Source organism: Balearica regulorum, chromosome 2 (genome assembly GCF_011004875.1).
Source record: "Balearica regulorum gibbericeps isolate bBalReg1 chromosome 2, bBalReg1.pri, whole genome shotgun sequence".
NCBI lineage: Eukaryota > Metazoa > Chordata > Aves > Gruiformes > Gruidae > Balearica > Balearica regulorum.
This window is the reverse complement of record NC_046185.1, coordinates 134902647-134925640: the sequence shown is the minus strand read 5'-3', so window position 1 is coordinate 134925640 and position 22994 is coordinate 134902647. Positions and strand designations below refer to the sequence as shown.

The following is a 22994-nucleotide window of genomic DNA, read 5'->3' as shown; positions in this document are numbered from 1 at the left end:
TAAATAAGTAACAAAATATTGCATATAAAATCTGAGACTCTTTGAAGTCAGTAGAAGCTGTCCAGTTTGATTTCAGTGGGACTAGGATTTTTCTTCTGCTGTGTCTAGGGCAGGGACAGTTGAAAACTTTTAGAAAAGTAAATAAGAACATCTAAAAGATGGCAAAAAGAAAGAAACAGACAGAGAAGTGAAAAGTGGAAATCACGTGGTATCAGATCATCCAAAATAGAAGACGTCGGTTAGTGAAGATTGCACTTCTCCAAAGTCCTGCAAAACATAGTTTCACTGAAAAGTCTGTTCAAACCCACAATTCTAATTAAGGGTTTTAGCTGCCAAATAACATGTTCTGGCTAAAGCCAAGTCAGTATTACAGAGCCATTCATGAACAACGGCACAAGCTTTGTACTTTGCTTTTGATTTTCTCATGGGAAAGTAATATAAATGAGAGTGATACCTCCCTGTTGGCTTTAACTGTTAGAAATGCAAAGCATGCTGAAATTGTACATAATTCTCTTCCAAAGGAAAGGAAATAGCATTTCAATGGTTTTCCTCAGTGTCTCGTTGAGTTATGGTGGTGCACAATTATTCCTGTTAAATTACTCTACCAGATGGAAGGCTACATTGTATATTTAGCTAATTAAGTTGTAGGGGACTGGAATTATATCCCAGAGCATAAAGAACCTATCTAAAAGTAAACTTGTTTTAATTGAGTTTCATTGTGAAGGTGCAGTATCAACGTCTAATTAAGAATTTAAACAGGTTGGGTTTTTCTCTTCACTTCGCTTAACATGGAAAAATCCTTTCACAAAGTCAACCTTGCCTACCGAAGTTAGACAAACATGTTTTGAAAGTCCAGACAACTTGTGGGCCAATTTTATCTTCATTTGTCTTCAGTGGAGCTGAAGTGCCTTCCTACTCTTGAGCTGAATTTTCCCATAGTTCTCATCTGCTAGGAACGTAAGATATACTGCGTTTTGGTTGCTTTGGTTTTCTTGGCATCCTGTACTCTGTGTTGCCTTTGGACAACTCTTTAGAGTACACTTCAGCAATCTAGACCCGCCAAGCTCTCATCTACTGATGACATTGACGCCTCGTTAAAATGGGGGAGAGAGTGGTGGGTTTTCATCATGAATTTCTGAAGGTTGATGAAATATTAGATTATACTTTTTGCCTGCCATCAATGAGTTACCACTGCTGGATATTTTCCTAGGTTAAAATCTGTGGGGTTTAATCACCCTATTAACTAATTCCTTCTTGTATGGGGCTTAGGGAAAACATAATCATGAACATGACTCAAAAAAAAAAAAAAAATTCATGTATCTAGGGGTCAAATTATGACCCTGCAAAAGCCTTGACTTTTGGGGCTAGAGGATTCTCTCTGGCACTTCTTCACTGAAGAAAGTATTTTTTCTTGTGCTAAATTAGTGATTCAGTGGATGTTGGAGGAGAATTTAGGCTGAAGAGTGGGATTTGCTGTATTTGTGGAAAGTATGGTATTATATTCCCATTACTTCTTCCCAGCTAGAACTGGCTGGTGTACATAGTCAGAAGTGGGGGCGAGAATAACCAGTGGAGACCTAACCTGAAGGACTGCCAGTCATGCGTATCTAAATTTGGTTATTACCATTCAAATGAGGGATGCCCTCTATTAAATGACCCGTTTCACCTTCTCTACACCGCCTGAGAATTCAGATGTGGTTTGGCTCCCATAAATGCTATAAAAGTGCAAAAAAATTACAGAATCTGAAGATGTACAGGGAAGATGAGAATTAATTTTAAAATATCCTTGTTCTTTTATTCTGTGTTTCAAGACAGTATAGTAGTATTTGTTTTTTAATACCCTATTTAGTATTGCAAAAAGAATATTAGTTGACATGGAAGAAGATTAAAATGGAGCTGACGTAGCAATAATATGCCGTGGTTTCAGCAGACCTGGCATGCAATGAGGACTCAAGAGGCCCAGTGAAACCATGGCCTCATTGAAACCGCTATATAGCCTGGTTGGTGCAAATGCAAGGAGATGATGTTTCTGTGCTAAGGTATAGAAATTAAGAATTCTATTAAGAGACCTATTCTTTTGCCTCACAGGTTACATGCAGAACAGGTATCAACAGGAAATATATCACATTGATCAGCCTTTCATGAAAAATACAAAGGTCTCTAATTCTGGCTAAATGCAAGCAATACACTAAGTAATTCCTACATCTAACTCAATAAGTCATTCCTGGAAAGATAATGCTCGTTTGCATGGATAATAAAATACAAATTTTATGTTTCATACAGACTGCAGTGAATAACAAGGAATACTTAGATATTTAAAATAGTTTCGGGGAATATTTCGTTTTTTAACCTTCTTAGGAAATCAATGAAAAATTGCTAATCTTGTTAAACTGGCTTCCTTAGCCTGAAGAGAGCTGAAGGGCTGAGAGTTCCCCTCTAATCTAATTAGCTCTTTTACCATGTGTTTCACTAAAGCTGTTTTTTTATTTAGGGAATGAATATTTACCTTAGTCTGAATAAATAAAGCATTCTACCTTTTACAAAAGTAAAATAAAGCAAAGGACTAAAGGGTTTCGGATATGACCAGCACTCCCCTTAAAGCGAATGGTTGTACAGGAAACAGTTTCGGTATATGCTGAAAACGCATTAGGTGATGCAAGCCAGAAAAACAAAGTGTCTCCATCCTGTACCGCTGTATCTGGTGCTCCCGCCTCGTTGGGACCACCCAGCGGTCAGGTCCATGTAGTTCTTGGAAGAGGTTTAGAGGGCATGTGTAAATAGCCTTCAGTCTCATGAATCTAATTTGAAACTCCTTCAGAAACAGCATTTTAAATTATCAGAATTTAGAAGTCATTGAACTTACAGAATTGTACTACATGCTGGTATCTCCCAGTCTGTCAGCCAGTGGGGAGGATGTCCCACATGTTCATTGTCCAGGATTGTCTTATATTGGGACGTGGTCTTCTGTGACAAAAAGTCACTGCTCATCTTGCCTATGCCTAATATATTCGGCTATGTGGAGGTGGCTGAAACAGTCTGTGGCTGCCTACAGGAAGCCAGAACAGAAGTCAGAAACTCCATGCAGAGCAAAGACTATTTACATGTCTGAAAGAACCACACATGGCAGAGGAAAGACTATGAGACCATCAGGTCTCTCAGAAGGACAAACTCATTCGCAGCTTTCCACAAAGCAGCTGAGGAAGTTGGAAGCAGTTTTGGTTCTTGACCTATGTTCTCTACCTCTCTAGCTTTCTGCCTGGCTTTGGTTGCATTCATAGTTTTGGTGAGGAAGCCCGGATTATCTTCTCATTTATCTGTTCTGACGGTGCATAGGAGTATCTTGTGCCTTTCATTCTGCCTACATCAGTGAGGGGGAAACTGGGAGATTTCTCCCTAGTCCACTGCCTTCAGACTAGATTCTCAGGAACCTTAGATATGCCTCTTTTGGCTGTTTTCATTGGTGCAGTAGTAAGGTGGGATTTGACTTTTTCCGTGATCTCCAGGTCCTGGCATGGCACAGACAGGCAGGCTGCTTTGTTAATTATGTATGTTAGCACAGTGACTGGGAGCCCAAAGTATGGACGAGGAACCTGTCGTGCTATACAGTAGACCCAACGAAATGAGTATCTCTTCACAGTATGTTTTCTCCCATTCTGCTCCTCCTGCTTCAAGTGAAATCATGACAGAGATCTCAAAATTATCTCATTATCCACATTCAGTATCTTCTTGAAAATTGTCAAGGGCCACAGTGCTAGAAAGAAACTCGACAAAGGATAAGCCACTGGTATGCCGGCAATACTACCATCATGCCAACCAGTATGATCTCATTATTTTCTCTTGTACCTCTGATGGTCTATACCCATACATCATCCTTTTGTCCTTAGACTTTAAGCTATCTCAGGCACGGACTGTCATGGTTGTGTGTTGTAAAGCACATAATATTTGTCTTTGCATGGGTCCCTGGTACAATAGTATAAAAAATAACAACCTGTGTGGTGTGAAAAAAGAAAGATTCCTTGACTATGTGTTCCTTTATTGATACTTATTAGATATAAGGCAGGAAAAAAATAACTTAGTTAACAATTAATAACTCCCGCATGGAGTACAGCATAGAATATATTCAAATTGGTATAATATGTGACTCTTCACAGCTTAAAAAAATGACAGCTAGAGAAATAGAGAATACCAGTGAAGATTTACTTCAAGATGATGAAGTCTTTGTTTCTTGGTTGTTTCTGTTGACTTAAATATGTTAGAGAAGTCCAAGTTATTGTTTCAAAATGATCTTAGGGATAAGAGCTGGTGCCTGGGCAATAGGGAACAATTTATCATTCTCCAGTAAGATGTGAATTTTGCTGTTGTTGCTTGTGCTGTTGTTGGAATCTTTGTTGCCAAACTTAGCATCATTTACCTCAACTGCCCCACAGCATTTCTAAGCGAGCCTGCCAGTGAGGAAAAGGAAATGCTTTCACTTCAGAGCCTTTCGAAGTCTGGACAAAAGCTCACTTTCTGTTCTTCAGGTTTCCTATATATGGCTTTAGCCTCGAGATGAGGACCTGCTCGCTATGCACCCTCTCCCATCCCCCATTTCCTGCCTGGGTTCATTAAATGCTGATTTGAAGTTGGCACACGCTCTTCTGATACAAAAGTAGTACTGTGTTCCAGGAACCATCAGAAAGTAGTGCATTATTATCTTTTACATTCCCTTCATATATGTGTCCTCTCCCCATGCGTAGAAAGGATTTTTATCCCTTCTTCTTAAATATCTCTGTGTGTGTAATGAAAAGAAACAGTGAAGCAAAGCCCTGTTAAAAAAGCCTCAGCTCATTTGGGAGCAATCTGGCCCCAGGCTGTATTCTTTAATGCTAGTATCTGCAAATTGCTAATATTAAGCAAAGTGGAGTATAGGACATAATGACTTCACCAAATCATATTCCTATCTCTCATGCTTGTGTTTAAGTATCATGTTACACAGGAGAGAGTAGTTTTCTTTCACCTGAGCAATGATGGTTGTTGTGATGAAATTATTGTCTACCTATATAGAGGCCTGTACATTTTCTATTTTTAGCAGTACAGTTACTTACTTCTTTCCTGCTATATGAAGCTGCCATAAAAGATGAGAAAAATCATTGAGATGCTGTCTGTCATCTTCACCTAGGACCAAAGTTCTTAGTTCTGTAGAGGTAATTACAAGTCATGCCAAGGATTTAGGTGACCGATCCCTGGGTTGCTTGTGATATCTTCCGTTGCTGTTTAAACTATTACTTTCTGTGTCTTTCAATCCTGTTTCCTACTTAACAGTCATTTAAAAAGTAATACCGGTTCATTATTACCAGCACTAAAAAGAGAATAAGCCAGTTAATAGCAATGAGACTGAACAAGCCATATTACTGCAACATCTCATTATTCCAAATTATGCTGCAGTTACATAAACAAAGTCATTTTCAGGCTAGTCTTTCCTGAAATCCGCTCAAGTGAATCGCTCAAGTGGGTATTAACTGATTCCCATTGAGATCAATGACATGGGCTTTGATGGTCTTCAGAGAAAATAGCTGTGTCTTTTTGTTTTCTTTGCAACAAAACACTCTGAAATAGTTTCCCTTTCTCCAAGTGGGAACTGATTATTACTTCTTCCAAAGTGCTAAATGTAGTAGATGTGCAAAGATTTGCGAAGCAAAGAGGCTAGGCTAATAGTGACCAGTTAGACCAATATCAGATATATATACTGGTTCTTAGCAGGATTTTAGATGAATAGCCCAACCTACCAGCCCGCTGCCATGAAAATGTGCAGTCCTGTTTTCCTCATCAGCCACGCTCTTGGCCACGTCGTCTTGTTTTTCTCCTGTCTCTGGCATTCTGGCTCTTGGTCAGATGATTCAGCCCACTATAGTTGCAGGCATCTAACCCAGTAAACCCCTCCTCATTCAGCACCTCCAGTGCTTTAGAGAGGCCCTGTTTCCTCAGGAAGGTGAGATATGGGATGTATACTGTGTGAGGTAGAATTAATCTAGTTTTGAGTCCTGGACCCCAGTGGGATGCTTGGTGTACAGAAAGTTACCCATGTGCATTAATTGTCTTGCTGAGTCAGACTCTTGGTTTATGGTTGAATCACCGCATAAAGAAATAGACTGTATGAAGGTCTTTTCAATGATTTTGTGGTATTAATGGAGCAAAAAAGGTTAATTCTTAGGGGCTTGCATCTGTGTGAGGAAGCTACTGTGCTGCAAGCTGGTGAGTAAAGCTTTAGCTTCAGAAGATATTTAGCACTGGCTCCCCATGTGACACTCTTGTTCCACACTGAGACTACCTTTGGGTGATGAACATAGTCAATCTTGGCGGTGGATTAATTAAGCTGAACAAAGGTGCTAATAATGAGCAGCAGAAATACTTACAGGGGTGGCTAATGCAAAACAGTTAAATTGAGCATTATCCCTCTATAGACCACTTCTGAGAACCACTAGTTAAAGGATTGAACCAAATGTTCATTTGAAACATAAGGTTGATTAATTATAATAATTCTTCATCATTTGCCACTAAGGCTTTCCAAGTGCCTTGCAAATACTAGGGGAACAATTTAATTGAAGAAGAAAATGTTTGAAAAATTTATTTTCACTTTTTGTTCACGTGTTTGCATTTCAGAGTTAAAGGATTAAAATAATTTCTAAATAATCTCACGTATGTGCTTTGGGGCAGTCTGTGTGTGTATATATATGTATATACATTTATAATTTTAATCCACAGCTCTATCCTTGAAGCTTAAAATACTTAATTTTGTCTTTTAAACTATCAGAAAAGAGCTGACAATTACAAATGTGTTTCTACTGCCTTCATGTAGGAGTGCACTGACGCACATAGGGTTGCTGTTGTGATCCATACCTGTTGCAGTCAACAATAATTCTGCTTCAGCTTTGGTGGGGCAGGATAGTGCAGTGACCTCTACAGTCACACACCAAGTCAATGCCTCAGCGACAGACGAGAAACCACTTCCCTGTTCTGCATTTTGTCCATTGGAGCAGACATCCTCAAACTGGTTAAATTTATATATTTAGTGCACTGAAACCTGAATTCTTATTGCCAGCCATCGAGTCCTAGTTGGTACCATGTTAGAAGTTGGAAGTGTCTCATGGGAGACGTTCAAGAAAGCCAGCATTTGAAGCAAATGCTCTTTAAACCTAGGCGCTTTTTTTTTTAATTGGGAAGTTTATTTTATAATTTTAAAAAAACACTCTTCTCCATGCCTTTTAATTTTTAAATTTATTATTTCCGTTTAAAAATTACCTTTGTCTTTCATGCAAGGGCTGTCTTCTCAGATGGCTCATAAATTCAGGAATTGACATCAGTCTGCTTTCTCTGCTTATATGATTGATTCAGATGCAGAATATGATGGGAATGTGGTAAAAATAGACAGGCAATTGCTGTGACTGAGCATGAAACATTCATATAGAAGTGGAACATTTCTCCAGTGAGTGTTGCAGAGGATTTGTATCACATTAGTCTGTCATGGATATGGAAACGTTCTCCTAAATTTTATGAGTAGGGAATAGTATAAATCAAAATAACCATAAGTGGAAAAGGAGTGAGCACCTTTTCTTCCATACGTTATTGTAGCTGGGTGAAATCTGTGGTGAAAGCATGTAGAGTAATCTTAGCTCATTGTTATATTTTCAGTTTCATAGCAAGTGGTATCTTAGACAGCAAACAAGTCACCTGTACTCCATTGCTAGAACCATTGGTCTTAACAATGGTAGTAAGAGATAAAAAATAAATGTCCTGTTAATATTTTTATTATTAAAGATTTCTAGTGTTGTGCTAGCCCGTGTGTCTTGGTCTGAAATGCGCTCAAGGCACAGGCCACTTAGAAGGGAGTGCTTGCCGAGAGCGATGCGGTCTGTGACAAAGGCGGCCTGCGACTGCAGGTACCACAGGCCACAGCAGCACTCCGGCTGACGTGCAGCCCCTTTGCACTCACGTGAGCATTTCTAATGTCCCCATCCCTGAGTGAACAAGGGGGAAAGCAGGAAAGGAAACCAATCTGCCATATTACATGCTGGGCAGGGACTGGAGTTAGAAGCATAGAATTGAGTTCCTGCCCCAAAGTGGCAAGTGGCATAATGCTGAATTGAATGAAGATTTCATTTATTTTGTTTTTCTGCTAACTCTTACTCCTTCTTTTGGGCTGGGCTTATGTCTGTGCATAGGAGAGAGAACTGATCCCAGTTTCCAGCTCTCTCTATTTTGAGATATTGCTTAGCCAAGCCTCAGTTCCAGAAAGAGAAATATAAACAAATTCTATTCCACAATTATCTTTCACTAGCTCTTAACAGTCTGTTTGATAGAGGGTTTACTTAGAAGAACAGATAAATGAGTACATGAAACATTTTATCATGCTAAAAATATCACAAAATAAAAAGCACAGCAGGGCTTCATCTCTAGCCTTCATGTGAAAAGACTGTGTCCATTTAGGAAACAAAGGTGGAACTTGCCCAAGGTGCATTAAACATAATCCTAGGTTTTCTGGGAATCAATTCTACTTCTTCATTTTCAGAGCATATATTTTTCTGTGTAAATGTTCTTAAGACACTGTCATAAATCTAGTTGTTTGGTGTGTTACCCAGAAAACATTGAAGTTCTGGGCCTAAAATTGCTGACCAAGAAATGTTCTGCCAGCAAGGCTTGTCATAATTTATATTTCTAAGAGAAATCAAAAGGCACCAGTCGAGGCTTCTCTCTATTTCTGTCATCAGACCATAATCCAATTATAAGGTTCCAAGTTCCAAGCTGTATTTTCATCCAAGTTTTCACCTACAAGAGAGATAAAAATGATGTAGAATAAAAGTCGCATTCATCTCTAATACTTATGATATTAACAGTAATTAATGGGTAACTTCAGAGTTGAAATGGGATGAAAAAAAAAAATACCATAATCTGAAGCTTTTCAGCTCTCTTCTTTCCTAGCTTTCCATCTAAAATGGAGTTGTATGAAGAGCAGCGGGATGGCTGGGGAGGACGGGCAGTAAAATCTCTGCCTCGAGCCCTCCTTGGATCAGATGAGGTTCTACAGGGAATGTCAGTGGTGTCTGACACCAAGCAGTAATTTGATTTGTAATCATTTATTTTCTTCTCTTCATCTCCAGCTTCAGAGCCCAATTTGAAGGTACGTTCAAGGTTAAAACAAAAGGTGACAGAAAGGAGAAGCAGTCCTTTACTCAGGAGGAAGGATGGAAATGTTGTCAGTTCATTCAAGAAGCGACTCTTCGAGGTGACAGGTAATTAAGAATGGAGAAATCCTGTATTAGCTGCAACTGCTTACAGAATAGTGATGGTATTTTGGAATTGAAACTGCTAAACAAATGATTGTATCTTTTTTTTTTTCTGCTGCTGAAAAGAAAACCATATTAAATAAATAGTTGTGTGTAAATAGCTTTTAATCTACAGCTTTCTACCACTTACCAAAAAGTCATTGTCAATTTGAGAGCCATACTTTCAAACCAGCTTGGAAACCAGCACTTTACAACACCAACTACAAGAGCAAATAGGTAGTAGACTATTGGTGGCAAGGGACATCAAGGAGAAAACAAGAATAGTCTCTTGCCTTAATTTGTGTCTTTTGTACATGGACAACATTTTAGGTCTTGCATCTCCCACTTCCCATCTCTGATGGAAAATGCAGGTGCTAATAGCAGGCACAAAACCACCTATCTGGTATTACTTAGATTAATCAAGGACATTTTGGAGTCTTGTGTTTGGCTCTATCCCTCTGGTTTCTCTTGTTGGAAAATGTCAAGTTTAGTTGATTTTGATGTGAGGGCTCACCGAGCTGTCTTTTGAGAAGAAAGAGTTGAAACATTTAAATATTCAGTGGCATATTATTGGTCATAGCAGATAGTAAGTGTTCTTAGTAATTGAAAGGGAACTTTTAGCATGTAAAAATACAGAATTATGGATATGGTGGGATTAAAAGGGGGAAAAAAGCAAAGTAAAAATTTGTCATCAAGTAGTGTTTGTTTTCAATATTCTTCCTGCCCTTGAACTTCAAAAGTGACAGGGTGGATTAACCATGGATGCTAAGGCTTTCTTTCACATGTTTGGAATTGCAGAGTGGTAAATTTTGTCATGGATGTTATTTTGCAGGGTTGCACCCGAGTTCCCAAACAGCCTAAAGTCTTCTTATTTTTAGTCCTTAGGATTAGTATGCTGCCCAGGCCTTATCTGTTGATTTGAAAGAGCATTTACAGTATTTGGCCTCATTCTGACGTTTCTTGCTTTGACTTTGCATTGATATTTGGTAGCTTCATGGCTTGTTCAACTGATGTTACGATCAGGCCATATGTTTATGCAACCGTTACTAGTCTGTCAGACATGTATCTGAATTCACTTGGTATGTCAGAATTATGTCACACCAAGATGGAAATATAACACAACATGAAAAAATTCATGTCCGTGTCCCCATACATGCAATTCTCATGACAACTTTTCACAGTATGTCATGTGTAAAACTGGGACATGGATGTGAATGTAAGTGTGAAAGTAACTAAATGAGATAATTTCCCTATAAATTATTTCCAGATTAGAATTTTTTACAGATGATTTATTATTTCCATTTGCTGAAGCTCTTACAAGATTCTTGATCTCCACTTCCTTAGTTCTAGCTGTTTTCTTCATATTTTGTATGCTCACAGGCAAGATGTACAATGAAATACTTATCCCAGGAGTTCTTTCTGCAGCTGTTGAAAGAGCGGAAACCTTCTCTTCCTAGTTCTGACAATAATTCGGAGCCTTACAGATTGCCATTATAATTATTAATATCGGTTATATGACATTTTGCACCTTTCATAATCAAAACTTCCCTGATCAAACATTTCTGGCTGAAGTCTTTTTCTCCTTTTTTTTTTCAATTGCTTTAACTGAAAATAACCCTTTATTTAAATGTCTATTTATACAAAAAGTGCTACTGTAATATTTAAAAAAACTGAGAATATTAAGTTTGTGTTTCTGCTCTTCTATGAAAACTAGTGAGAATACAATGCAAGAACTTTACCTGACCAGTTAGTATAGCTGGGTATGGATTCACTTCAGTAAATCAAAGTCAGCTCTAGTAGGAAAGAGCAACAGGTCCAAGAAACAGCTAGGAAATCTCGAAGTAATTTCAGTCAAAGTGAGGATATATTTCTGTGTGTGAACTAAGGCAGAAAGAGTGAAGAAGCAAAGAACTGGCTAGAGAATAATTGCTGCCACATTTAGATATGAATTATTCTAACTTCTTGAGTACTTTAATTTGAAAGCTGTCCCATGAAATAGGCTTATCTCTACTAATGCTGTGCTCTTCCATCTTTAACCTTGTTAAATGTTTCCATTACATAAACCTAATTCATGTCAGTGTAGGATTAGAACAACTCAATACAGCAACACACAACAAAATCATCCTCTTCCCCTTTATCTTAGACAGAACTTGGGAAATTTTAAATCAAGATAATATACAGCCTTTCAAATGCTATTTTAAGATTTTTGTATGCTGTAAATATTCCTTCATACTTGTGCCAAAGATGTAGTGAAGGTGGTGTATATTTTCCCATTATTACTTGTGTATATAATGATTAGTCACAACGGGCTCATCCCCTTTCTAAACAGAAAGGGGTTGGCAGTAGGCTGCATGAATTGATGACGTTATCATGATCTTTGCAAGCCTGCTATCTCTGTTGTTTTGATCTCTTAGAGGCAGGACTCTGCAATTACAAAGAAAAGACTTTATTTTCTTTTTACTCATTATGAGTTTTATGTCTGTATCTCTGCCTGATACTGAGTATCATACCATCTTTGTGGGAAAAATAAATAGTAAATTCTTCCCTTGTGAAGCAGATAGATCAGAAGGGGAAGGACCAAGAGTATCTTTCCTCATTAGTACTGTAAAACAAAAACCAAAAGAAATGGAGGATGAAGTAAAAATACTTATTGTAAGTAAATAGCTCGTTCATAACCAATGGATACTTTTCAACAGCAAAAAACCCAAACCTGTGCCTTAAAGAGTATACAATTAATCAAGATGATGTGTTCCTTTCCAGTGTGAAATTCATGTATGCTTAATCTGTTTTTCAGAATCCTCAGTCAGTAGCAGCTCCCCTGGATCCGGTCCCAGTTCCCCAAGCAATGGTCCGACCAGCAGTGTAACAGAAAACGAAACCTCAGTTTTACCATCTAACATTCAAGCTGAGGTAAGACTCTTTCTCTTTATTGGGTGGATAATTGATCAGATTTCCAGTCTGGAGAGATTTGAAACTTCAATTTGAGGATATTCACAATACCAGGACACTGCAGGCTGACATCACAGTATGTTGTAGATGAGATACATATTCATGTGAGAGATGCATGTTCAGAAGACTCTTTGGTAACAAAAGTCCAAACCAAAGCAGCAGTGATGCTACTGGAAGAGTGGGAGGGAGCTATGGAAGGAATTTGGAAGCATCTGCGTCGCCAAACATTACCGCCTGGGAAAACCTGAAGAGGTGCACAGTGCTGAATGCTGATGAAGAACTTTCATGTGCAAAAAAGTGATTTAGGCATTGGTGACCCTAACACTCACAAGTTAAGGTGGTCCCAGGTTCATATGGCTGCAGAAGTAGATTTTTTTAATTACAGTATTGAAGTTAGGTGACTAAATCCTTTTTCACATCTGCCATTTATTTTACTGTACCTTGGTTTCCTTATCAGGGCAGTAGTTAGAAACATAACTGACTTGCCAGGAATCTTGGATACTTGTTTTGTAAAGTGAGATTGTACACAGAAGGAAACTTAACTACTCCTTATTCTGTTTCACATGTACGTGCCTATTACAACAGGAATGCAGATGGTAAATCAGTTGTGATGAACCTCATTTAGCATAGGTGACATGCCTAAGTCATGCTTTCTGTGGCAATATTGTAAAGGGACGATAAATTAATGCAACTAAGAGAGAACCAAATTCCACAATATTCTGTATCCAGTGCCTATACTTACAGCAATTCCTACTTTGGTGGCAAGGTTTTCTATTAGTTGTTGGTTTATACTGTTTATGTTAGAAAAATTGCATAAGAAAATGTGATTTAACAGAGTTTTAGCTAATGGAGCTATTTCTCCAGGTCAGTGGCAGGACATTCACCTCAAAAAAACCTGGAATGGGCAGTTCAACCTCCAGCAGTGACTTTTCCCCATAATGAATTAATTGTGTGTGTGAACTATGATCCAGGGGGCAGGTGGGTGACCTCTGCACACTGATTAGTAGCCTCTCTCTGGCCCGTAACCAAAAAGAAAAAAAAATTGCATTGATGGCTAACATGTGGTCTTCCCTCATAGCCCCCCTGTATGTTATTGCAAAGCAAGGTAAATGATGCAGAGTAAGATCCATCATTTGGACTAGATCAGATCCTAGTTCAGTGGAATTAAATGGTGTATTTTAATCTTGGGAATGTTTTAGATAGAAGTTTGTAATATGTGGGGTTTAGTGCTGTATTAAACTGGAAATCTTGTCCAATTAGATCTTTTATTGGCTTGAGGATACTACAAAATGCAAAGGGAATAATGTCTTAGACTGATATATGGTGCTTGTTACTTTGCAGATTACAGTTTCTGGACATTTGCCCACAGTGCTGAACCACCATCAGACATATGTACCATCTGGTCAGGCTTGCAGTATCTGTTTGGGGAGATTTGGAAAGGTTGTAGCAACAACCAGCAGAGTTATATTCTGTTTCTTAGTAGAACACCACATTGCATATCATTTGCCATCGCTGTGTCAGACATCAGAAGTTATAGCCCCAGCATATAGTCTCAGATGTTCGAATGAGCTTAAAAAGTTCCTTTACAAGTTGGATTCTGCGTGCTGGAGTCGGTCACTTAGCTCGCTGGAAGTGTGCTAAGAAGCTGAAAGTACTGACTTCAATTTCTGGATCCAATTGGGGATTTCTTTACCTCTCTGGTTACTTGACTGTTAATACTGGGTCCTGTGGGCATTATGATTTCACTGGGATTTTCTTTGGTAGTTTAACAGCAGCCAAACTGCTCCGTATCTCTTTTCTAGTTTAGCATTAGCTTCCAGCTCTCAAAGGCTATATATCTAATCAATTTTTCATCAGATACACGAAGTACAGAAGTTTCTAATAATAGGATAAGTGTTCCAAAATCACCCAAAATATCACTTGTTTTGCTGTAATCCCGCATGACTCACATTGCTGTTGTTTCATAATCGTTGTTGTGACATTTGCAGTAAGTGTTGTGCTCATATTTGAGTGGGTGGATAGCCGCGGTTTTCATGGCAGCAAATAAAACACTTTTTGCTGGGGGAAAACAGGTTGCTATGACAGAGAGCCATTTACCAGTAAAACATGAGTCAATACCGTAAATGATTATACTCTAGTGCATAGACAGAATTAGAGCATTATCAGTAATGAAACAGATTTTTAGAGTATTTTTGCCTTACCCATTTGAATAGCGAGACTTTTAAGTGATTTACTCTCCGGAGCAGACAGTCTGGTGGGTAGATATTTACATTTTTTTGAATGAATAAAGGTGCACTGCAAATGCTACATTTTTGCAGATAATCTTTTACTATCACAGTTCCCTTAATGGTACTTTCAGTACCATTTCTTAAAACACTGGTCTCATTATATGAAACTTGAAAGTTAAACTCAGGATTTTAATTGCACCTTATAAATAAAATACTGTTTTTATTAGGCCCAGTTGTCTCCAGTATCATCAAGGTTCACCGCAGTAGCTATTTGTCTCTTGTAGCATGCTGTACACTTTCAGGTCACCTGCTGTGCTGGGGCTAAATCTTACTTGCATGAGAAATGCAAGCAGGATTGAGCCGCTGCACAGCACGTCCCTTGAGTTCAGAGGGACAACTGCCTTAGTCATGTGCAATGATGAATATTAGGCATTCACGGCCTGGGCAAAAGCCATTGAACACAATGGAAAGTTTCCAAATGCTGTAAGCGGGCTTCAGATCATTTTCTTTCATTTGTGCTTTGCAGAGCAGCATGTCCTAGAATATCACCCAATTATACAGGTGCCATAAATGACATGCACAGCAGAGAAATGCATACTTGCTTTGTGTAACCCCACAGCACTACGTCTCTAACACTCAGTTTCTTGAGTGTTTCTTCTTTGCAAGTGGCTAGTGGGAAAATGTGTAGGTTTCTGACCAGCCAGTGAAGTTTGCTTCAACTGTCTGTGAAAAGAGTCTAATTAATTAGCAAAAAAAACCCCACCCCAAATGCCTTAAGAAATAAGAATGAAATTGTGAGTATTCAAAGCTTGGACTACCTAACTGTAGTTAGGTAGTCCAAGCTTCCACAATTTAGAAGCATTAAAGCCAAACCACGTCCTCTTCCCCTCGTAGCGTGTAAACGTGCATATAAACATGCACACGTGAAACAGGTATTCCTGCTTCGCAGCGGGTCCTGGTACCAAAACAGAAGTGCTATAACTAGTCATGGTTACTTGGTGATCGTCATGTACTGTTACGTTTAGTTATTGTACTCTAGTTTAAGAAAGAGGGTAACTCTGTTGACAGGATATTTTAAGCGCCAGGAAGCGGGATCCATGGACCCAGTGAGTAAGTACATAGAGGAGCAAGTAGGACAGTTGCTCTTTGGGGTAGTCTAGGTGTCAATCCAAACTATCAGCTCTGCATGTAGAAGGAGGACCATGGCTTAGCCATTGTGCTGCCAAATGACACAGCTGGCAACTCCAGTTTGTGCCACCATTTCAAGGCATTGACAACCGTGTAAAAAGAGAAGCTGCGGCTGGGGTCACGCAGTGGTGCCTCAGCATATGCAGGACCCCAATCTATGCACGTGGGCTACTAAACTTAGTCGGGGAAATGAGGTTTACTGACTCTTTGGCTAATATTACCTGAAAATATTTTTAAAAATCAGTTACCTCCCCAAATGAAAATTACTGATTATTAGCAGTATTCAAAATTGGATGGAAATGCTCTTACTAACAAATTCCTGTTTTCAACATTAAACTCCCACAGTACATAACGGGATTGATTCTGCCTCATGAAACAAGCATGCCTGACGTTAATGCGGGGATGTCCTTTACACACACTTTCTGTGTCTATACACCTTGTCACTGTTATGTTTGTTAATTCAAATCTTAGAAGGTAATAGTGGCATACTGAAACCCAAAAAGAAAAGGTGCATTTCTGAAGTGGTTCTGTATAGATGCTGCAGTTGCTACAAATTTGATTATATTGTAGGAAGCACATTAGAGCTCCTGCAGTGTCCTTTTTCAGTTAAATCTTTGTAGTCTCCCTCAATATTATCTCCATAGTCTTGACGTACTTGATTTTATTCATGGTCAAAGGTGGATGTTATCAAGGCAAGACACTGTTAGCCAGGAATTAGTGTAATATACAAGTGAAGCTTCTTTGTTTTGTATGCTATCTGTTGACATTCCCTGGGTACCAAAAGAAAATGACAGAGATAGACTTCTACTGTTATTGTCTCAGTGATAGGTCGTATCTCCAAACAAACTGTATGAGGAAGGTTATGTTTTGGAATAACATCCTGTGTTTTTGTGCTTAACCACTTTTCATTGATGGTCTGAAGTTGCATTGTATTAGCACAAAGTATTTTGCAGAGTTAATTGATATTCCAGGTTTGTCCAGGGGAAAATCTACAGCTCCCCACAACATGCTTGACAAGTTATTATATTTACTTTAGTCAAAGCCCGAGTGTGCAGTATCCCTCTTGGAGGTGGTCTATTATTGGAGTCCCATATGCTTTTTGTTTGGGAAGAAAGCAGTCACTGTGTCATACTGTTACACAGGGTATTCTTTTTCAAGGATGTTGTTCCCTTGGGGACCATATCATGCCAGAGTTCCTAAGTCTAATAAGACCTTTGTAGCTCTTATTGTGTTAAAGTTCTGGGAGGGAAGCAAGAGTTAAACAGAAAATGTAATTCAAGCAACTATACTAGACCACATGTTGAAAAACATCACTGTTAAAGCAGAAAGGCAAAGGCTTCAGAAAGATTCCTGTTGTGGTAATGCAACTTTTAATGTTTCTTCCCAATAAATCTAGAATGGAAAGGCAGAGGGTGATCTTTGTAGAATGTCTGGTTTTACTTGACAGTAATTAAAAATATATCAGCAATTCCATGTCCTTGAAAATTATGTCACAAGGCTTCAAAAGAAGTGTTATAGATTGTAACTTGAAGGGAATTAGGAAGGCTGTGAGGGGTATCCCACCATCAGCGAATGACAGGATGCTGGTTTTCTATATATGCATATGGAGAGAGAGACAGTACATTTATTTAAATGGCAGATATGGCAATTTGCCTCACTTTCTGCCGAAAATTCCCATGTCAATGGAGGTAAATAATGTGCCTGAAACATCCCCATATCACAATCTGGGTAAGAAAATACATGGTAGAAACCACATTTCATACCTTACAAGAAAAAATATAACACCATGGTAAAGTAAATGTCTAGTACATCCACTTTTATGACACCTTTGATATACTCCTTAATTCACTGGCTGCAATTCCCACTGAGTTTCTAGTAGTGAAAGTGCAATTGATGGTAAGAAATGATGTTGAGCTGATGAGAAATTGATGAGAAGAGACGGTCTAGGAATCCTCAAGATTTTGGTTTTGCATGGAAATTTGATTTACTAACCAAGGAATAATCCCAGACATATATCAGTTGTTTTCTTACGAAATATCAACAGCTTTTTCACAGGGACAGTACCTTTTCTTATCTGGAACCCCACTGGGATGCAAACCAATGCATGATACATAACTGGCTTTCAGTGTAGCAGGATAATGAGGATAAAATAACCAAGATAAAAAGCTCAGAGATTAAACTTGTGTTATTTCTCTCTATTCCAGCATCTGGTTTCACAGCAACGCCTTTTGATACAGGATGAATCAGTGAACTTGTTGAGTCTGTACACATCCCCTTCTCTACCCAACATTACCTTGGGACTTCCAGCAGTACAACCTCAAATCAGTGTAAGTGACCAGTCTCAAATCTTCCTGTCTACTTTTGCCTCCAGAAAACCTACTTTCTGACCGTTCTCTTTTTTTAGCATTTTGGAATGTAAGCAATTCAGAGTAGGAACCAGACCTTTCTTTGCATTGGGCAACATCTGAACATTTAAGGGCACAACTTGAAAGCAATAATCATTCTTAATTGCAAATAAACAATTGCCAGTGTGGAGCTTAGCTATGTATGGGCCACATGCATTGCATTTATGTCTGCAAATCAGATAACAGATTTCAGACATGGTGGGAAGTATATGAGGAGATCATTTAGTATAAAAATTCAAATTATATGATCACCGCTACCTGGTAAAGTACAGCACCTGTAACTTTTTATGAGATTCCAGTAGCAACCTAATCTGAGCTGGAACATAGTAGGGGAAGAATCTAGTATTCCTGCAGCTAGGTTTGTTATTTGAGGGGCGTACTATCAATCAGAGGTATAAAATCAGTGATACGTGAACAACGCTTAATATTTTAATGACAAGTTATATTCATATGCCCTTTGTTCAGTCTGCAGCTATCACCTTTACTTAGAACTAAATGTTGAATTAGTATGTGAAATCTTCGAAAACACAGACATGGTATGTATGGAAATCCATCCTGATGGAAAAGGATCTTTAGATCTAGACCAAGTTACAGTAACCTAGAGGTGAAATCTGAGGCTTAGTAAAATACCTGAAAATTTTGCCACTGGTCAGAACTTACCTTTTTGGATTTTCAGCAAAAAATGTAAAATCACCCTATAAGTTATAGGGTGATTCTATATGACAATGTATAAATTCTGAAGAAATTTTAGCAGTTTAAATTTCTTAGAACGTGAATTGGTAACTTCTATAAAAATACTAGGGGTGTAAGTACAGCTTTCCATGGTGTAAAAAAAAACCCACAAAACCACTATATACAATCCACTATGGTTTGCAATAAGTGCTACTTAATTCCAGTGCTAAATGTAGTTTCAAGTAAAAGTTTCATGTTATTTTATAGCTTTTTCAGTGCATTTACTGTTCACACCAATAATATATTGCTGCTATCCAGCATTTTAACATCAGATATAGAACATTGCAAAGAAAAATGTGTAAGCTTTAAATCAGTTCTCTAGGAGCCTTTCATGAGATATTTATAAGCAAATTATTGTTTTTAAGGGATGGAAAAATTTAACTGATCATGAAAAGTAGTGCTTACTTTTCCAGCTGATATGATCAAAAATTTCTTAGCTATTTCACAAAAAAATATAACTAGCTTCCAAGTAATTTTATAACACTAAAATGGAAATGAAAATATGTTTAATTTTCTCACTCAAATCGTAGGAGCTTTTGATGTGGCCAGCTGGCACTGGATATTACTTTTGGCGTTAGAAAAAACAGAGAGGTGAATTTATGCAAGTAATGTTTATTTCTGTTACCAGAATAAGCAGTTGCAAATTGAATGTAAAGTTTACTTTGGTGTTTGTTTTTCAGGGAGGGGTGATAGCAGAGTGTGAAGTAAACATACACCCAAAAAATTATTAATGAAAACCTTGGTTTGCCTCATTAGAATTTATGGAATTTAGATTATCAGAGATACTGTTTTCACCATGAGATACTATAAGTGATTATCTGCAAGCCTCAACATGCTTCATTTTGTTAGGTTATTATTCTTGCTGTAAAAATTGTTATTCTGCTGTAACTGCTCTTTAAAGAAATAATATTTTTAAAACTAGACAAAGAACAAAGAAATATAAAGTACATTTGCAATGCTGAAGGACCAAAACTTCCAAAAGCTTTAAATCAATAACTGTGCAATTTATAGGGGCACTTTAAAATGCCACACACGTTCAACAGCTCTTGATGATTCTGTAGATAAGAGTTTAACTATACAAATTTACTTTGCAAAGGGTAAAACTTACATTTGTGCTGTCCTTCAGGGAGTCAGGGAGTGCTCCAGGAAAAGTAATAGCTTCCCACTACTACAGGTAATTATTTTGTTTTGCTGATTGGCTTGCTGTCTGATGGAAAGTTATGTGAAAAACCAACCTTGCCTATTCCAAACTCAATGGAAACTATTTCCTCTGATCCCCTGTTTTCCTGTGCAGGAGGCTGTGGGAAGGTCTTTAGGAATTTAAAGGATAGGTTTTGTCTTTTCATTAATAATGGTCTAACTAGTAGTTCCTTATGCTTTGGCTTTTATTACTGATTTTTTTCAAGTGGTTTCATTACTCAGCTTCTCGCAGTGTTACATTTAACTGGCATGTTCTTCCTCCCTTTACATCTCACAAAGTGTAAGACAGGGATGTTAACCTTTTTTTCTGTATGTGTTCATAAAGTATGACATAAGACCATTTAATCAAGCAGAGATATAAATGGCCAGGTCTATGAAAAGCAGTTACCAGTGCCGTTGTTCTTTGACAGGCTTCATCGTCATTCAAAGAAAAGCAGAAGGGGGAGACCCAGTCGCTCAGACAAGGAGTGGCCTTGGCTGGACAATATGGGGGGAGCATTCCTCCGTCCTCAACTCATCCTCACGTTGCTTTGGAGGGAAAGCCAAATAGCAGCCACCAGGCTCTCCTGCAGCATCTGTTACTGAAAGAACAAATGAGACAGCAAAAACTTCTTGTGACTGGTAATGATCAAGGCTTCAACACAATAATAATTTAAGATGTTTTTCATGACATTTATATTCACATTAAATGTGGTAATACAGATACTATACGTCCTAACTATTGGGAAGAGTGGAAGGGTGGGAGAAAAAAGGATAGCACCTTTGTTTTTCCCCTTTAGTGATTCTGCTCCAGTCTGTTAGCCTGAAAGAATTCAGTGATTACAGAAAAGAGAAAATGATTACTTCATCACATTCTTTTGCAGCTGCTGAACTTCCCAGCATGGCAAGGCACGTGGTACACGTCCCACTGCATCAGCACTAATGCAAAGTTCTGCAATATACACCCCTCTTCTTGCTGAAAGCTTTCTCTCCTCTTAGAAATGTTAGTTTGTTGTTCTTTACACGGGAGTGAAATGTCCCTGTTTTGCAGGAGCGGTTCCTCTTCATCCACAGTCTCCTTTAGCAGCAAAGGAGAGAGTCTCACCTGGCATAAGAGCTGCCCACAAACTGCCTCGTCACAGGCCACTGAATCGAACCCAGTCAGCTCCTCTTCCTCAGAGTACTTTGGCCCAGCTGGTCATCCAGCAGCAACATCAACAATTTTTGGAGAAGCAGAAACAGTACCAGCAGCAGATCCACATGAATAAGGTGAGTTCCCAAAGTAAGGAATTTCCAATAAACGTAACGGTTGAAAACTAATAAGGAAGTTTGGGTATTGGTGCCATGTGAGCATGGACAGTAGACAGGTTCTTGCACAAGTATCTTGTTTATGTATAGTTGGTGTATACATTTCTATAGATCTTCATTTTCAGCTTTCTGAAATATACTGCAAAGGTAATTTGTGATTCTTGACATCAGTAAGAGTACAGTTCAACAAAATAGCATTGAAAACATCTTACAGGTTTAAATTACAGGTGGTTTCCTCTTGAACAGTAAATGATGCCTTAACGATGACTAGATTTCTGTCCAACTTTTTGATGTGCACTTTTGAGCTTCAGCAGTCATTCTATTCAGCTGCCTTTGAATTGTATTTTAAGCTTTTTCATTGTGGACTAGTATGTGGAGTAAATATAAACTCAATCAGCTGATTTAATTTATCTTTTTTGTGTAAGAAACTTACTAAACATCTGGATAATTTTTGTATTGGCTTTTATCAAACCGACTTTTTCTTTGTAAGTCAATTAGTAACATGAAAGTTCATTATCTATATGGCGATATAAAATTACCGTATAAGGAGAAAGAGAAGAATGTGCTATTGCTAACATCACATACAGAGTTGAATTGTGCCCCTCTTTCCCTGTATTCCTACCTTATTCTGAGGGAGGAGAAAGAAGAAAAGGGACCGGACCATCCATTAGTAAACAAAGAGCAGCAGAATCTAAGTAGATTTATCAGGAGCTAATGCTTCTACAATAAATGTGATGCTGTTCCCTGCTCTAAAGTGAAGATATGCAAGTAATTAAATGCTTTTATCTGGAGAATGTTTTTCTGCGCTTACTATGCAGCTTTCCAAAGATATTAATCATGCATCTTTAGTTGTCTTCTTTTGTTTGAGGGTTACTTAATAACTATATATAAGAGGCAATGGCAAAGATGAAAAGCGGGGATTCAGCCCTTATACCTAAGAGAAAAGAAAAAAGAAAAAAAAAATCAACCCACCTTACTGGCTGAACTTCTCAGGGGGTACTGATTCTTCGGAATCTACTAAGAATTCCCAACAAAATTAGAAACAAACCTAGAGTTTAAGTACATAGTTTGTACAGTGGTTTGGTTATTAAATCTTGTCTTAATTAGGAAAAATGAAGACCAGAAAACTTCAAAGTTCAGAGCTGATCCTTGCATGTTAACCCCTCTCAGCTTGGGTGTTTTGATTACTCAACTAGGACTCCAGTTGGCTTTTCTTTGAGTATGCATTCCATATGTTTAATAAAGATGGCATATGTATATCTCGTAGCCTCAGGTTTTGAAAATATTTCACCTGCCCTCAATTGTCTGAGGAGAAAAGGATTTTTACCGGTGAAGTACTGAGTCTTTGTGCTGTTTGTGGGTATTCACTACAAACCGATCAGTTCATGCATTCCTCACAAAGCATAGAACCCCACTGACATGTTTTTGTTAGATCACATGCTTAACAGAAATTCTACCATAGCATTTAGGGATATGTGCTGTAGCATATAGGTACGTTTGTCCTGAATGTGAAAATTAAACTTGAATCACATAAACGTATTCCTAGTCACATAGGACTAGGAATGCATTGCACCTCACAAGAACTAGGCTGGATAAGGAAGTAAAAAGACTGCAGCTGGTTTGGCATAATGCTTGTTTCAGTAACTTTTTTTTTTTTCTCAGTTAAACTGCAATGAAAATATATGTTAAATAGAATAAGTCCCTCT

General features: G+C 38.2%; 1 protein-coding gene across 5 annotated transcripts in view; it reads left to right on the top strand.

Annotated features, from left to right (window-relative positions):
* HDAC9 (histone deacetylase 9) overlaps nucleotides 1-22994 on the top strand; it is a 484789-nt gene that overhangs the window by 265100 nt on the left and 196695 nt on the right. For 4 of the 5 annotated variants that reach the window (XM_075746058.1, XM_075746055.1, XM_075746057.1 and 1 more), the window contains 6 exons: nucleotides 9135-9266; nucleotides 12094-12209; nucleotides 17869-17991; nucleotides 19928-19975; nucleotides 20412-20622; nucleotides 21032-21249. In XM_075746058.1, coding sequence (XP_075602173.1) covers nucleotides 9135-9266; nucleotides 12094-12209; nucleotides 17869-17991; nucleotides 19928-19975; nucleotides 20412-20622; nucleotides 21032-21249 — 848 coding nt within the window. The remainder of the gene's footprint in view (nucleotides 1-9134; nucleotides 9267-12093; nucleotides 12210-17868; nucleotides 17992-19927; nucleotides 19976-20411; nucleotides 20623-21031; nucleotides 21250-22994) is intronic. The other variant, XM_075746059.1, reaches the window with a different exon arrangement.